Raw genomic sequence first — 16597 nt, 5'->3', positions numbered from 1 at the left:
TATTGCCTGGAACAATACCTGGCATGTAATAGTCACTGATACATATATTTTTAAATGTATATTGTTTTACTAGACTCTCAGTCTTATTTCTCTGATTTGACCTCAAGGGATCTGCCTTTAAATTATAGTAATCTCATCCATTCTGAGGACTGAAGCTCTTTGTTTTATGTAGATGTCTCTAACACCAACATACTCAGCACATTTCTCCCACCTTCACTGTAGTACTTCAGGAGTTCTGAACTCTGATGTTTCATCTATTTTGTGACATTATGTTGAAATGAAAATCATGAAATTGCCTAGCTTTTAAATTCTTCCTCATTATCTATTTCCAAATTATTTTATTTCTACCATGATACCAGCTTTTTCTGTCTCTATCACCATCTCTTGTGGATCTCTTCACAATTTGTATTATGTTTATCAGCCTGTGAGATATATTTACTTACATCTTCCCATATTTTCATTTTTCACTGATGTCATACAAAATGATGTTACCTTATTTCATGTCTTGACTATAATAATTACATCTTGGCTTTCCTCTAATTTTGTCTTAACTCTTTCAATTTATTGTTCCCTATTATTATATGAAATTGAAATTCTTGATTCAAGGACTACTAAAATAAGCCTTCATTTGGTCTTTTCAGCTTTATTTTTCTCCCTGTGGAAAACTTGGTAATTTCCACTTGATCTAGTCTCCTCAATGTTCTCCACACATCTATGATTTGTCAAGATGTATGTACTTCTCATTGTGTTGTGTTCTCCCTTTCATATACTATATATCTTTTAAGTTAAGTCTTGAGATTTTTTTCTCCATAAATTGTTCCTTAACTACTCCACATTCTTTTTCTGAATTCCCATGCTACCTACTAACTAAAACACAACTCTTGGATATGGTTATATAATTTGATACCTGATTATACATGGTTTATATTTAAGGATTCTTTCCTTAAGAGGATAAGATCCTCTGTTCGAATCTTTTTTGCTGTAGTGTATAATATGTTAAGGACTCAGTAGTTGCTTCATTAACTGTGGAGCTATACAGAGGAGGTATGTTTTCCTCTATTCAGAAAGCTCATACTGGTAATTCCTTTCAGATACCTGCTCAGGCCATCACTGTATAGATTCTGATTGAAATGGTTGAATTCTGCCAAGCACTATCTATCTAGGTAGGATACACAGTGTTAATGTACACTCAGAAGAGTTCAAAGGAGATAACCAATAAAGTATTTTTTTCTATGAAAAAGGATTACTATCAAAATCTGCATTTTTCATGAAATATTTATGGCTTGATTAAGCTTGTAAAAAGATTTGTTAAAAAGACTTTCCTAGACTATAACCATTTTCAAGTTATAAAGAAATAGTGTTTAAAGTGGTGGGGGGAAGTAAGTGATGGAATTTTCATATCATTGAATGATAGCATTACCTAAATATGAGCAGAAATAAGACTGGAAGGCAAGCCAACTGATTAAAAGAACATGAGCAAAGCATGTGATTAAGTGAGATATTTATAAGGCAATAAATATGAGGCCTTCTATTGTTATGTGTGAGATTTGTCAGATACGTGGACAACGCTGAAAGCTTGTTTGTGTATAAAAGTGAATCTAGGTGATTTAAAGTCTTGTTTACAGAGGTTCCTTTTATGTTCGTGTTGAGGGTATGGGCTGAAGGAAAAAACCCTAGGTTTAACATTGTTCTATTGGATGTGGATGATTGCAGAGTAACAGAAGTCAAATATAGCTACAAAATAAAGCTACAAAAAAATAAGAGAAATGAAGGTTAAAGTTAATGATTTAGAATGAGAATGAACAATCTAATCTTGTCCAGCATATGGAAAACTGAGTTAAGAAAAGTTATTTTATTGGGGAAAGACTTGCAGCAGTCTTTAAACATGAAAAAGTAAGTCTACAAAGAGGAATAGTTATAATTGATGGTCATGAGATTTTTGTTATTGAACCATCCTAGAAGGATAGATAATAGCAATATGAATATGCCAGTAAATGTACCCCCAGTTTTATAATTCCTGTGGAAATATTTTCTTAGCTCTTTTCTCACAAGAGAAAATGATTCCCAGCTATATGGGGGATTAGAGCCTAGGCTATAAGATTGTCTTTTGGGGCGCCTGGGTGGCTCAGTCGTTAAGCATCTGCCTTTGGCTCAGGTCATGATCCCAGGATCCTGGGATTGAGCCCCGCATAGGGCTCCCTGCCCCCTCTCTCACCCCTCCCCTTGTGTTCCCTCTCTCGCTGTCTCTTTCTCTGTCAAATAAATAAATAAAATCTTAAAAAAAAAAAAAAGATTGTCTTTCTAGGGGTGCCTGGGTGGCTCAGTTAGTTGACAGTCCAACTCTTGATTTTGGCTCCAGTCATGATCTCAAGGTCCTGAGATGAAGCCCCACATCAGGCTCTGCACTCACTGGAGAGTCTGCTTCCTCAAGAGTCTGCTTCTCTCCCTCTCCCCCCACTTGCATGTGTACTTTCTCTCTAAAATGTATCTTTTTAGAAAAAGTGTCTCTCTAAACACTAGGAAATTGATACTTGGAAAGATTAATTAGCCATTGATAGCTACATGGAAAGGGGTGGTGGAACAACTGTAAGTGTTTTGCCTCACAATCTAGGGATGAATGTATAAAAATACAGGTTCTGATCTGTGTTCTCCAAAAGTAATCCTTCCTCTAGTATTTTTCTTGAACAAGCTTTTCTACTAATTTTTCTTGTCCATCCTACTTAAAGTTTATTGTCTTTGAAAGGTTCACTTCATTGCTTCTGAATCCACCTATCCAAGCATCAGTCTCTCACCATTCTTTGTCTTCTCCTCACTGCTTGGTGTATTTGTTTCACTTTCTGTATGAAGTTCTGGTACAAAGTGCAGAAGTTGCTAATGTACATTGCTTAATTTTTTATTTTTTTCCACACTGAGGCAGGGTTTTTATTTAGGTTTTGTGTCTTTTCCCAGGCAGGGAGTAATTTGTCCTGGGTCTTTCTTGATCTCATATGCTAGATACTAGTACAACTTCTTTCCATAGCAAATATGTGAAGATTCACAAATTGTTATTAATTATATTCTTTTGTAGAAGAAAATTGGAAAGAGGAAGACTTTTTAGTGAAATTCAAGGAACACCAAGATAAGTTTTCTAGATCAGTTGTATTCATCAACCACAAAAAACTGATTAAGGAAAACAGTAATGCGTATGAAAAGACATTTACTTTAAGCAAAAACCCTATTAATTCAAAAAATCTACCTCCTCAATATGACACTCATGGAAAGATTTTGAAAAATGTTTCAGAATTAATCATCAGTAATCTAAGTCCTGCAAGAAAAAGACTTAGTGAGTATAATGGATATGGGAAATCACTCCTCAGTGCTAAAGTGGAGACAGCTCAACCTGGAGTCAAATCCCATAATCAACATGGCAGGGCTGTCAGTCATAATGAAGTACTTATGCAATATCATAAGGTGGAAACTCCAGCACAGTCATTTGGATATAATGACTGTGAGAAAGCCTTCCTTAAAAAGGGAGGCTTAATTACACATAATAGAGCTCACAGAAGGGAAAACCCATCTGAGTATAATAAAAGGAGAAGAGCAACCAATATTGAAAAAAAACATACATGCACTGAATGTGGGAAGTCCTTCTGCAGGAAATCAGTATTGATTCTGCATCAGGGAATTCACACAGAGGAAAAACCCTATCAGTGTCATCAATGTGGAAATTCATTTAGAAGGAAGTCCTATCTCATTGATCATCAGAGAACTCACACAGGAGAGAAACCCTTTGTTTGTAATGAATGTGGAAAGTCCTTCCGCCTAAAGACAGCCCTCACTGATCATCAGAGAACACATACAGGGGAGAAATCATACGAATGTCCACAGTGTAGGAATGCCTTCAGATTGAAGTCACACCTCATTCGTCATCAGAGAACTCATACAGGAGAGAAACCGTATGAGTGTAATGACTGTGGGAAGTCCTTCCGCCAGAAGACAACACTCTCTTTACATCAGAGAATTCATACAGGAGAGAAACCCTATATTTGTAAAGAATGTGGGAAGTCCTTTCATCAGAAGGCAAACCTTACTGTACATCAGAGAACTCATACAGGGGAAAAGCCCTATATTTGTAATGAATGTGGAAAATCTTTCTCCCAGAAGACAACCCTTGCTCTTCATGAGAAGACTCATAATGAGGAGAAACCCTATATTTGTAATGAATGTGGGAAGTCCTTCCGCCAGAAGACAACCCTTGTGGCACATCAGAGAACACATACAGGGGAAAAATCCTATGAATGTCCTCACTGTGGGAAGGCCTTTAGGATGAAGTCATACCTCATTGATCATCACAGAACTCACACAGGAGAGAAACCATATGAATGTAATGAATGTGGGAAATCCTTTAGTCAGAAGACAAATCTGAATCTACATCAGAGAATTCATACAGGGGAGAAACCCTATATCTGTAATGAATGTGGAAAGTCCTTTCGCCAGAAAGCAACTCTAACTGTACATCAGAAAATACATACAGGACAGAAATCCTATGAATGCCCTCAGTGTGGGAAAGCCTTTAGCAGGAAGTCATATCTCATTCATCATCAAAGAACTCATACAGGAGAGAAACCATATAAATGTAATGAATGTGGGAAGTGCTTCCGCCAGAAGACAAATCTCATCGTACATCAGAGAACTCACACAGGGGAGAAACCCTATATTTGTAATGAGTGTGGTAAGTCCTTCAGTTATAAGAGAAACCTCATTGTCCATCAGAGAACTCACAAGGGAGAAAACATAGAAATGCAATAAATGATGTGATTTCTTTGTAAACCCTTTCCAAGTTATTGTAAAACTTTAGTTTAAAAAAAAAAGCATGCTAAAACATTTTAATAAGGTAATTTTAATCACAAATGTAATAATAGTTAAAGTACCAACTACATAACTATCTACTGTTTACTAGCATATATAATGGGTATGATCATTGTTATTGAATTCTATCAGAAATGAAGCTAATTTTTAAGTTTTCAAGTTCTGTTGACTCAGTTTATTTTTTTAAAAAGTTTTACATAATACATGCAGAGGCAAGATACAAAATGGTCATAAAATCAGTTTTTATAAAAGAAAATATGAAATATATTTCTCCTTATGCTCTGGAATAAAAAAGTTGTTACTTCCCCAAAGATTACCATGTACCTGGCGTATAACGTCATGAAGTAGTCTTTGCATATCTTTAAACTTTATGTATGTTTTATCATGTGTCATGAATTTTTTTGTGTCTTGTTTCACTCAACATTCTTAAGATTCACACATTATTGCATGTGGCAGCAATGTGTTCATTTTCATTCTCTTTACTCTTCCATTTTAAAATATACCATATTTATCCTCTTGATGGATATTGGTATTTTTTATAATTTTGTGTTATAATAAAAATACTGCTATAAATGCTATAAATATTCATGTGTGTGTGTATTTCTGTTAATCTTATATTAAGATGAATTACTCAGTCCAAGGGTATATGCAAGTTTCTTCAGCTATGGTAGATAACTGCCAGACATCTCAGACCTTTCTGACTATGAGTTGATTCACTTTGGAGAGTAACAGCTCTGATTGTAAGCAATGTGGAGAAAGGTCTTTTAGCAGTCATCCAACTGGAGAATTCTAAAAAAATCCATATAGTGTTATAATTGTAAGAAGACTGTTAGTCATGAGTATATGAATGTAAGAAATTTTAAAAAGACTCTTTAGCTGTGGCTTAAACCTTACACAAAACCTGAGAATTCATATTGGAGGGAGTCCTACAGTTGTCACGATTATAGGGATACTTTTAGCCATAACTTACACCTTATTCAACATCAAAGAATTCATACTAGAGAAAGGGAGACCAAGAAGTGACATAGATGAGTAAAATTTGAGAGAATAAGTCACTGTAGACAGAATTATGAAATAGATATATAAGTAAGCCTTTATACCTTGATTTTTCTCAGGAAATGTGGGTCTCTGAACTTCTCAAATGAAAAATCACTGGAGGGGCACCTGGGTGGCTCAGTTGGTTAAGTGTCTGCCTTGGGCTCAGGTAATAATCCCAGGGTCCTGAGATCGATTCCCACATCGGGCTCCCTGCTCAGCGGGGAGCCTGCTTCTCCCTCTCCTCCCCACTTGTGGTCTCTGTTGCTCTCTCTCTCTCTCTCAAGAAAAAAATAAAATCTTTTAAAAAGGAGAAAAATCACTGGAGAGATTGTGATGTTTGAGAATTGGAAATCTGCCAAAACAATAACATCTATAGCATCTTTTCTGTGAAAATAGTAAATTCAGCAACCTTGAACAGTGTTACTGAAAGCCCCTGATTATTTATAACATATATTTACTGTATACACTGTTACTCTGTATAATAAAATGCAGTGGAAATTTAAATAAGCTTCCCCTGCCCCCCAATTGAGGCCGTCTGTCTTACAGAAAGGGACAGCAATTGCCAGTGGATAATAAATGGAAACATGCTTGTCCAGGGCTTGCAGATAACTTGAGAGAAAAAAAAAGTGGGTGATAAGGAAATTCTGACATGATAAGAATTCAGACTTGAGAGGGTCATAGAAAATATAATGCCTTGTCTGGCCAGACAGAACATTGTGGAATTTAGCCTTTACAAATAATTATTTATGCTTACTGGGATTTGGGGTCTTTTGAGGTTTGGGGTTTGTTTTGTTTTTTTGAGTGGGCAGTTTGAACATACTAGAATAAAATAAATAGGTAAGTTATAGAGTCTGTATTCATAAATATGAGAATCTAATCATTGTTTCATTTGAATAAATCTATATTTGTATATGAATAAATACTATTATATGCTAACAATTGGCAATTAACAAAAGAATTATACTCACAACTGAGGATGTAAGCCTATCCTTTTTCCTGGGTATGTAGTGAGTGGGGAGGTAGTGGTACAACTGAATCTGTTCTAGCCTCAACCAACCAAAGATGTTGGGAATGTGTGAGTCACTTTTTCTTGGATATTCTACTCTCATTTGTTTCTTCTCTCCTATGCATTTCTGTGGCTGTCATAAAAATAAATTATCTAGCATTCCTACATGTGCTATCCTGCCTCCTGGTTTACTAGTTATGTCCTGAAATAGCCATGTTTTGTTTTCAGTAGAGCATTGTATGCATATACTTATTTTATTGCTATACATAATAAAATTCATGTTTTATAGGTCTTGTGTATGAGGTACTAGAAAATCTGGTGTACTAATGGACAGTGTTTTAAATGGCTAAACTTAAAAACACAATTATGAACTCACAGATGACTAGGCTGTTTTCTTACCTACTAGAACTTCCAGTATAGGAGGTTATATAAACAAGTCAAAAGTATTTGTATAGTCATCATTGGGAACCTCTACATATTTATGCTCTTAACTGTTTCCCAAGATCTCCTACAATTTCTACTCTCCTATCATAGTTACTATACCCACCAAAATATATATCACTTATAGGAGGGGATGGAATGGAGTATTATTAGAAGAGACACATTGCTACTGTATTCATTATAATGAAAACATTAAAAACAGGTAGGCCAGTCCCAGACTCCTTTGGTACCCTAGGACAAACAGCAAATATCCTAAACCTATATTTCACATTTTACATTTCCCTTACTCCCAATCCTATAGTAAGCCCTCCTCATGCAAATCTGTGGGATGTAATATATCTCAGTTGGCTAAAGAGGGAAGGGGCAAAAAAGATATTATGCAAATGTCTGTCCATAAAATGTTACCCACTTGAAGTGTCCCTCCAAAAATCCAAAGAAGTGGCAGAAGCGAAGTTTTCTGTATGATTTTTCTGTTTTTAAATGTATAATTTTTAACTTTTCCATTTAAAATCAAGTCCATTCAATTTAATTTTGTAAGTGTGCTACTTTATAAATATACTGCAATTTTCTTGTTTTAACCACCAAATTTGTGATGATTTTTATGGTAGCTCCAGGACATTAATACAGATTTTGGTACCAGGAAATGGGGCTCTGCTAAAACAAACACCTAAAAATGTGGAAGTACATTTTGGCAATGGGTAGAGGCTGGAAGAATTTTAAGCCACATGATAGAAAAGCCTAGATTGCCTTAAACAGACTGTTAGGCTTAGGGATGGTAAGGTGTCGGCTCAGGAGGAAAAGAGCAAGATTGAGAAAGCTATTTTCTTAGAGGATACATATATCCTCATGAGGAGAATGTTACTACAAATATTAACATTTAATAGTGTTTCTGGTGAGAGCTCAAAAGAAAATGAAAAAACTATTACTGGAAACTGGTGGAAAGATGATTCGTATTACACAGCAGAAAATTTGGCTGAATTGTGTTTTATAGTTGTGTGAAAAGCAAACTTGTAAGTGATGAATTTGAATACTTGGCTGAGGAAATTTCCAAGGAAAATGTTGAAGGTGGGACCTGGTGTATTCTTGCTGCTTATAGTAAAATGTGAAAGAAAAGAGAAATTGAGGAAGTAACTATTATGCAAAAAGGAACCACAGTCTGGTTATTTGGGGGAATTAGCCTATCCAAACTGCAAAGGATGCTGAAATTAGGAGATTCACTGGAGAAAGCTTGCTCTGGAGAGAGGGTGTGCCTGGACAACTTTAGCTGAAGAGATTAGGTATGTGACTCATGGATCCAATCAACCATCTCAATAGAAATGAATAGAGATGGTTGCCCAACAGTGATGGCTTTTTTTTTTTTTTTTTTTTTTGAGTGTGGGCAGTTTGTCCTGCCTCCTGACTAATTGTGTGGATCCCTGTGACAAACAGAGAAGACCCACAACCCGTAAGGTCTTTGCAAATTTTGTATCAGCAGAAACACTGCTAGCTTGGACTGACAAGAACAGAGACAGGATGAAATAACAAGGCTGTCAGGTTTCCAAAATTCTACAGGCAGGAAAAGGGCTGATCAAGATACTCAACTATAAACATGCGTTACCCTTCAAGAAGGGTAGAGTCTCAGGGCACAGGGGATTACTGTCAGGCCTTGAAAACTAATGGAATTTACTCCACTGGGTTTTCAACTTTCTTGGGACCAGTGACTTTTTGTGTTTACTGACCATCCATATAGTTTATATCTTTTGTCTGTTTTTTCTTTTTTTGGGGGGGGGGGTTTGTGGGGGGTTTTGCTGTTGGATATTGAGAGTTCTTTATATATATTAGATATTAGTACTTAGCAAGATATGTGATTTGCAAGGATTTTCCTCTAGTGAGTAGGTTGTCTTTTTATCCTCTTAGCAAAGTCTTTTGCAGAGCAAAAGATTTTAACTTTGATGAGATCTAATTTATCAGATTTCTCTTTTATGAATCATGCTTTTGGTATCAACTCTAAGATCTCTTTACCTAGCTCTAAATCCTCCCAATTTTTTCTTTCTTTTTTCCTGCAAGTTTTATAGTTTTATGTTACACATTTAAGTCTACAATCCATTTTGAGTTAATTTGTGTTATATGATTGTATCATATATATGACTGAAATATTATTGAGTTATAATGTATAAGACTTAGGTAGAGGATTTTTTGTTTGTTTTTGTTTGCCTGTAGTGTCCAATTGCTCCAGCACCATTTGTTGAAAAAGCTGTCTTTCCTCCATTGAATTTGTTTTATACCTCAGAAATCAGTTGGGCATGTTTATGTGAATCTAGTTCTGATTCTTTGTTTTGTTCCATTGATCCAAGGGCCAGTTTCTACTAATACCACACTGCCTTTATTATTGAATCTATACTATAAATCTTGATATTGGGTTGAGTGATTCCTCCCACTTTGTTATTCTTTATCAAAAGGACTTTACACATTCCAGCTCATATGTCTTTCCATATAAATTTTAGAATGATCTTTAAAAAAATAATAATCTGGGGGGCGCCTGGGTGGCTCAGTCGTTAAGTGTCTGCCTTCGGCTCAGGTCATGATCCCAGTGTCCTGGGATCGAGTCTCACATCAGGCTCCCTGCTCGGCAGGAAGCCTGCTTCTCTCTCTCCCGCTCCCCCTGCTTGTGTGTTCCCTCTCTCGCTGTGTCTCTCTCTGTCAGATTAATAAACAAAATCTTTAAAAAATAATAATAATAATAATCTGGTTTATATTTACCAACATAGAAAAAGTAATGGCCTCACAAATATATCCACATCTTAATCCCTGGAACTTGTGAATTTCCAGGTTATATAGCAAGGGATTGCAAGATGGAATCAAGGTTGCTAACCACCTGTCTTTAAATAAATTATTCTGGATTATTCACACGGGCATGATGTAATCACAAAGGTCTTTTTAAAGATGGAAGAGACAGAAGAGGAAGTCAGAATGATGCAGGACTCTACCTATTGTTGCCTGTTTGGAAGATGGAGACCAAGAGGGCCATGCGCCAAAGAATGCAGGCAGGCAGCCTCTAGAAGCTGGAAATGACAAGAAGATGAAGAAGAAAGAGGAGGAGGAGAATAGAGGAGAAGATAGAAGAAGGTCCCACCTGAGCCTCCAAAAGGCCATAAAGGAATGCAGCCTGCCCACAACTTGCTTTTAGCCCAGTGAGACCCATGTCGGACTTCTAACATATAGAACTGTAAAATAATAAATCTGTGTTTTAAGCCATTTGTTACAGTAGCAATAGTACATTTACAAAAATTCTTGCTGGATTTGGATAGGAATTACATTTAAACCTCTATATCAATTTGGAGTAAATTGACATCTTTACGGTGCTTGGCCTTCCAATCCATGAACACACTGTGTCTATATATTTTGTTTTATTTCTTTCATCATTGTTGTGTAGTTTTCAACATAAGAGTCCTACATATGTTTTGTTTTACACTACTATGTATTTTTGAGTGATTATAAATAGTATGTATTTTTTAATTTCAGTGTCCACATGTCCATTGCTAATATATAGAAATACAACTGATTTTTGTATGTTTGTCTTCTACTTTGTGACTTTTCTGAACTCAGTTGTTGGTTCTAGAAATTTAATGACTCATTGAATTTTTCTACATAATCATGTTATCTGTAAGTAGGACAGTTTTATTTCCTATCTATAGGCCTTTTATTGCCTTTCTTTCCCCTATTGCATACACAAGAATTTAAGGATTATGTCAAGAATAGTGAGAGGATAAATTCTTGCTTCTTGATCTTCAAGGTAGGATTTACTATTACACCCTTAAGTATAATATTAGCTGTAATTTTTTTGTAGATACTTTATCAATTTGAAGACGTTTCCCTCTATTCCTGTTTTTCTGAGTTTTTATCATGAATCAGAGTTGAATTTGGTCAAATGTTTGTTCTATATCAGTTGATTTGATTGTGTTGATTTTTTGTTCCTTCTTTAGTTTGTTGAAATGGTAGATTACCTTGATTGATTTTCAAATATTGAACCAGCATTGAATCCCTGGAGTAAACCCCACTTGGTCACGTAAAATTCTTTTTATATAATATTGAATTCTCCTTGTTAATGTTTTTTAAGGATTTTTTGTGTCTATATTCATAATGTATAGTAGACTGTATTTTTTTCTTTTATACTGTGTCTTCAGCATCAAGGTAATACTAGTATTCTGTTTTCTGGAAGAGATTGTGTTCTTTAAATATTTGGCAAAATTCTCAAATGAAATTATCTGACCCTGGAGGTTTCTTTTTGGGGAATATGTTACAGATTATAGGTTAAATTTCCTTAATAGTTTTTTGGCCATTCACATTATTTTATATTGGGTGTGTTGTGGTAGTTTTGTGATTCAAGTAAGCTGTTCATCTAAGTTGTCAAATTTATGCGTAGAATTGTTTGTAGTATTCCCTTATCCTTTTGATGTCTGCAAAGTAGTGATATCTGCTATTTCATATGGGTATTGGTAATCTGTGTCTTTTGGGTTTTTGGTGGTGATGGTGGTGGTGGTGGTCTTTCTAGAAGTTTGTCGATTTTATTGATCTTCCCAAAGAACCAGCTCTTAATTTCAGTGATTTTTCCTATCTTTTTTTTAAGTTTTAAGTTTCACTGATTTCTGTTCTTACTTTGATTTGTTCTTTCTTCTGTTCGTTTTCCATTATTTTCTTTTCTAGATCTTGTTTTGGGAAGTTAGATTAATAATTTGAGAATTTTCCTCTTTTCTAATATATGCACTTAGTGCTATAAATTTCCCTTTCATCCCTGCTTTATCTGCCTCCTACAAATTTTGATATTGTTTTTTAAATTTTCTTTTCTTTTTCTTTTTTTTTATTTGACAGAGAGAGAGCACAAGCAGGCAGAGCAGCAGGCAGAGGGAGAGCGAGAAGCAGGCTCTCTGCTGAGCAGGGAGCCTCATGTGGGGCTCGATCCCAGGACCCTGGGATCATGACCTGAGCCGAAGGCAGACGCTTAGCCAACTGAGCCACCCAGGCGCCCCTGTTTTTTAAATTTTCATTCAGTTTTATTTTCATTCATTTCAATGTCTTTTTTCTATGAATAATTTTTAATTTTTATTTACTTAGAAAAATTAAATAACCAAAGCAGTATTTTAAAATTGCATATGGTTCACTTATTTATCAATAGAGAGTATTCTTTCTGATGAAAATGCCATTTTCACTAACATCTCATTTTTAAAATTCAGGTAAGTCTCTTTGGTTATCATTCACTAAAATACATTTTGGTTTTTACCATATACCAATTTATATATGTAGTATTTATTTCCAAAATTAGGTTCCCAAACCATAATCAGCTCAACATGTTTTTGAGACTTCCTCTTTGACCCATGGATTATTTAGAAGTGTGGTTTTTTTGTTTGTTTGTTTGGTTGGGTTTTTTTTAAAAGATTTTTATTTATTTATTTGACAGAGAGAGAGAGACACACAGCGAGAGAGGGAACACAAGCAGGGAGAATGGGAGAGGGAGAAGCAGGCTTCCCGCTGAGCAGGGAGCCCGATGAGGGACCGATCCCAGGACCGTGGGATCACAACCTGAGCCGAAGGCAGATGCTTAACAACTGAGCCACCCAGGTGCCCTAGAAGTGTGTTTTTAAGACAGCCACTCCTGGTTTTCTTTGATTAATGTTTGCATGATATATCCTTTTCTATTCTATTACTTTCAACTTGCCTATATCTTTATATCTGAAGTGCGTTTCTTGGCAACAGCATATTTTTTGTTTTAAAGATTTTATTTATTTATTTGACAGAGAGAGACATAGTGAGAGAGGGAGCACAAGCAGGGGGAGTGGGAGAGGGAGAGGGAGAAGCAGACTCCCTGCAGAGCAGAGAGCCCGATGCGGGGCTCGATCCCAGGACCCTGGGATCATGACCTGAGCCGAAGGCAGACGCTTAACCGTCTGAGCCACCCAGGCGCCCCAACAGCATATTTTTTAAAATGTTTTAATTGTGGCAAAATATACTTAATGTAAAATTTACCAGTTTAACAATTTTTAAGTGTACAATTCAATGGCATTAAGTACATTCACACTGTTTTGCAAACATCACCACTATCCATCTCCAATATTTCATCATCCCTAACTGAAACTTGGTATCCATCAAACATTAATTCCTTATTACCACTTCCTCCCAGCCAGTGGTAACTACTATTCTGCTTTCTGTCTCTATGAACTTGACTATTCCAGGTACCTCATATCATGGAATCATATATTTGTCCATTTGTGTCTGGCTTCTTTCACCTAGCGTAGTATCTTCAAGCTTCATCCATGTTGCATGTGTCAGAACTTAATTCCTACTAAAGGCCAAATAACATGTCCATTGTATGTATATACCACATTTTATTTTTCCATTCATCCAATAATGGACATTTGGGTTGCTTCTACCTAATTTTAGCTATTGTGAATAATGCTGCCATGAACATTCACATACAAGTATCTGTTCTAGTCCCTACTTTAAATTTGTCATTGTTGTACTGTATGATAATTATATATTTAATTTTTTAAAGGAACTGTCATAATGTTTTCTACAGCAGCTTCACCACAAGGGTTTCTCCACATCCTTGCCATTGATTATTATTTTCTTTTTTTTTTTTTATTATAGCCATCTCAGTGATTGTAAAGTGGTATCTCATTGTGGTTTTGATTTGCATTTTCCTAATGACTGATGTTGGTTCCCTTTATTCTTGAATGATTTTTATATATGTTTCTGTTTGGGTTTTTTTGGTTTTTTTGCTGGATATAGGACTTGGAATTTGGAATTCTTTCTTTCAGTGCTTTAAAATGTACCACTTCTTCTGGCCTCTATGGTTTCTTATGAGAAGTCTGCTTTTGTTTGAATTTCCCCCTCCAGATTTAAGGTGGTGTTTCTCTTACTTTCAAGATTTTTATTTTGCCCTTAGTTTTTAGAAGTTTGACTATGATATGACATGATATTGATTGGGGGCAGAGGTGGGGGGAAGCTTGTTACTCAGTGTCTTGAATCTGTTTATGGTCTTTTGCCAAATTGGGGGAATTTTCAGTCATTATTTCTTTGAGTACTTTTTCAATCCTGTTGTATTTTTTCTTCCAGGACTTCCATGTTAGGAATGTTAGATCTTGTATTATAATCTCACAGGTTTCACTCTTTTTCAGTCTATTTTCTGTTGTTCAGATTGGGTAATTTCTGTTGTTCTGATTCCTTCCTCTGTCTCCTCCATTTATGCTGTTAGCACATCTATTAAGTTTATTTCCATTATCATACTTTTCAGTTAATTTTCCTTTGTTTATTTTTTATATCTTCTATTTTCTTCACTGGACTTCACATTTCTTTGCTAAGACTTTGTTTTTTCTTTTGTTTCAAGTATATTTGTTTCAGGCATTTTTGTGAAGTTTTATGTATTTATGAGATAATTCTAACATCTTTGTCATCTTGATACTCTTTTGAATATCTTTTTTCACTCAATTTGAGATTTTCCTGGTTCTTATTATGATGATGGATTCTAAATCTTATTTAAACCTTGTTTAAACTGGCATTCTCTTGACTCCACTCACATGGGAAGGGGTGTGCCATCTTGTTATGGCAGGTGGGAGACAGAAACACAGGTTTCTCACTCAGCCTCCATTGACAGGGGAAGGAGTCCTCCTTACTATTATGTGTGAATGGGAGTTCTGGCACCCTACCAGCCTCCTTTTTATACCTTCCTGGTTGACAGAGGTAGGAGTGCCTCTTTATTGCTCTTCATTTGCCCTCCATATTCACCATAGAAAAGAATGGCCTAGTTAGCCTGGGTGGTGGTGAAGATCTTGACTTTATATTACACTTACTCTGACACCAACCCAGTTAGTTGCTAAAAATTTCCCTCTTGGGGGATGCCTGGGTGGCCCAGTCTGTTAAGCGTCTGCCTTTTGCACAGGTTATGATCCCAGGACGCTGGCTGGGATCGAGTCCTATGTCAGGCTCCTTGCTCAGCGAGGAGCTGGCTTCTCCCTCTGCCTGCCACTCCCCCTGCTTGTACTCACTCTCTCTCTCTGACAAATAAATAAAATCTTAAAAAAAAATTCCCCTCTTGGTACTGCTGTGGCTGTATCCTATAAATTAATATCCTATATTTCCACTTTTGTTCAGTTTAAAATATGCTCTAATTTCGTTTGAGACTTCCTGTTTGATTCATGGGTTGATTACATGTCAGTTGTTTAATTTTTAAGTATTTGTGGACTTGCTAAATATCTTTGTTATTTTTTTCTAATTTAATTCCATTTTGGTAAGGAAAATGCTTGGCCTGATTTCAATTCTTTTACATTTATGAAGATTTAGTTTATGACCCAGAATATAGTTTATCTTGGTGAATATTCCACATGCAACTGAAAAGCATACATACTCTGCTGTCAATCTATAGATGTCGTTTAGATGGCATTGAATTCTTCTGTACCTTGATTTCTTGTCTGTTGATCTATCAATAGGAAGAGATAAATGTTAAAATCTCCCACATTAATTGCAGATTTATCTACTTCTTTCAGTTTATCAGTTTTTGCTTTGTGCATTTATTTTATATAGACACATATATATCCCCCACCTTTACCAAGGTGTAACTGACATACAACACTGGCTAAGTTAAGATGCACAATGTCGGGGCACCTGGGTGGCTCAGATGGTTAAGCGTCTGCCTTCGGCTCAGGTCATGATCCCAGGGTGCTGGGATCAAGCCCCACGTCCGGCTCCTGGCTCGGCGGGGAGCCTGCTTCTCCCTCTCCCTCTCCCTCTGCCTCTCCCCCTGTTCATGCACACACTCTCTCTCTCTCTCTGTATCTCTGTGTCTCAAATGAATAAATAAATAAAAAATCTTTAAAAAAAAAGATGTACAATGTGATTATTTGATACATGTATATATTGTGAAATGATTACCACAAAGGGTTAATTGACACCTCCATCATTCCATATAATTACCTTTTTGTGGGTATGGTGAAAACAGTTAATCTACTTCCTTACCAACTATCAGTTACATAATTCAGTATTAACTAGAGTCACCACGTTGTACATTAGATTCCCAGAACTTATTCATCTTATATCTAGAAGTTTGTACCCTTTGACCAATATCTCCCCACTTTTCCCATCCCCAAACCTCTGGCAACCACCATTCTCACTCTGTTTCTGAGTTTGCCTTTTTTAGATTCCACATATAAGTGAGAATGTACAGTATTTGTCTTTCTCTGGCTTATTTCACTTGCACAATGCACTCAGGGTCCATCCATGTTGTCACAAATGGCA

The 16597-nt window shown here is 36.0% G+C and overlaps 2 protein-coding genes across 11 annotated transcripts in view; one reads left to right on the top strand and one right to left on the bottom strand.

The window, feature by feature from the left end:
- ZNF567 (zinc finger protein 567) overlaps nt 1-16597 on the top strand; it is a 67442-nt gene that overhangs the window by 24729 nt on the left and 26116 nt on the right. For 7 of the 9 annotated variants that reach the window (XM_045891356.3, XM_045891355.3, XM_045891357.3 and 4 more), the window contains one exon: nt 3068-6587. In XM_045891356.3, coding sequence (XP_045747312.1) covers nt 3068-4788 — 1721 coding nt within the window. In that variant the 3' untranslated portion in view covers nt 4789-6587. Of the gene's footprint in view, nt 1-3067; nt 6589-16597 lie in introns of those variants that run through there. The other 2 variants (XM_045891360.3, XM_054511581.2) reach the window with 2 other exon arrangements.
- ZNF461 (zinc finger protein 461) overlaps nt 1-16597 on the bottom strand; it is a 117289-nt gene that overhangs the window by 77412 nt on the left and 23280 nt on the right. For both annotated transcript variants that reach the window (XR_010408216.1, XM_064581368.1), the window contains exon 4: nt 15711-15782. The gene's annotated coding sequence lies outside the window, so the exon portion shown is untranslated. The remainder of the gene's footprint in view (nt 1-15710; nt 15783-16597) is intronic.

This window comes from Mirounga angustirostris, unplaced genomic scaffold, assembly GCF_029215605.1.
Source record: "Mirounga angustirostris isolate CCGP_5_RB_7025 unplaced genomic scaffold, mMirAng1.0.hap1 SCAF_16, whole genome shotgun sequence".
Lineage (NCBI taxonomy): Eukaryota > Metazoa > Chordata > Mammalia > Carnivora > Phocidae > Mirounga > Mirounga angustirostris.
Note: the sequence above shows the minus strand (reverse complement) of the source record. Positions and strands in the feature narration are given on the sequence as shown.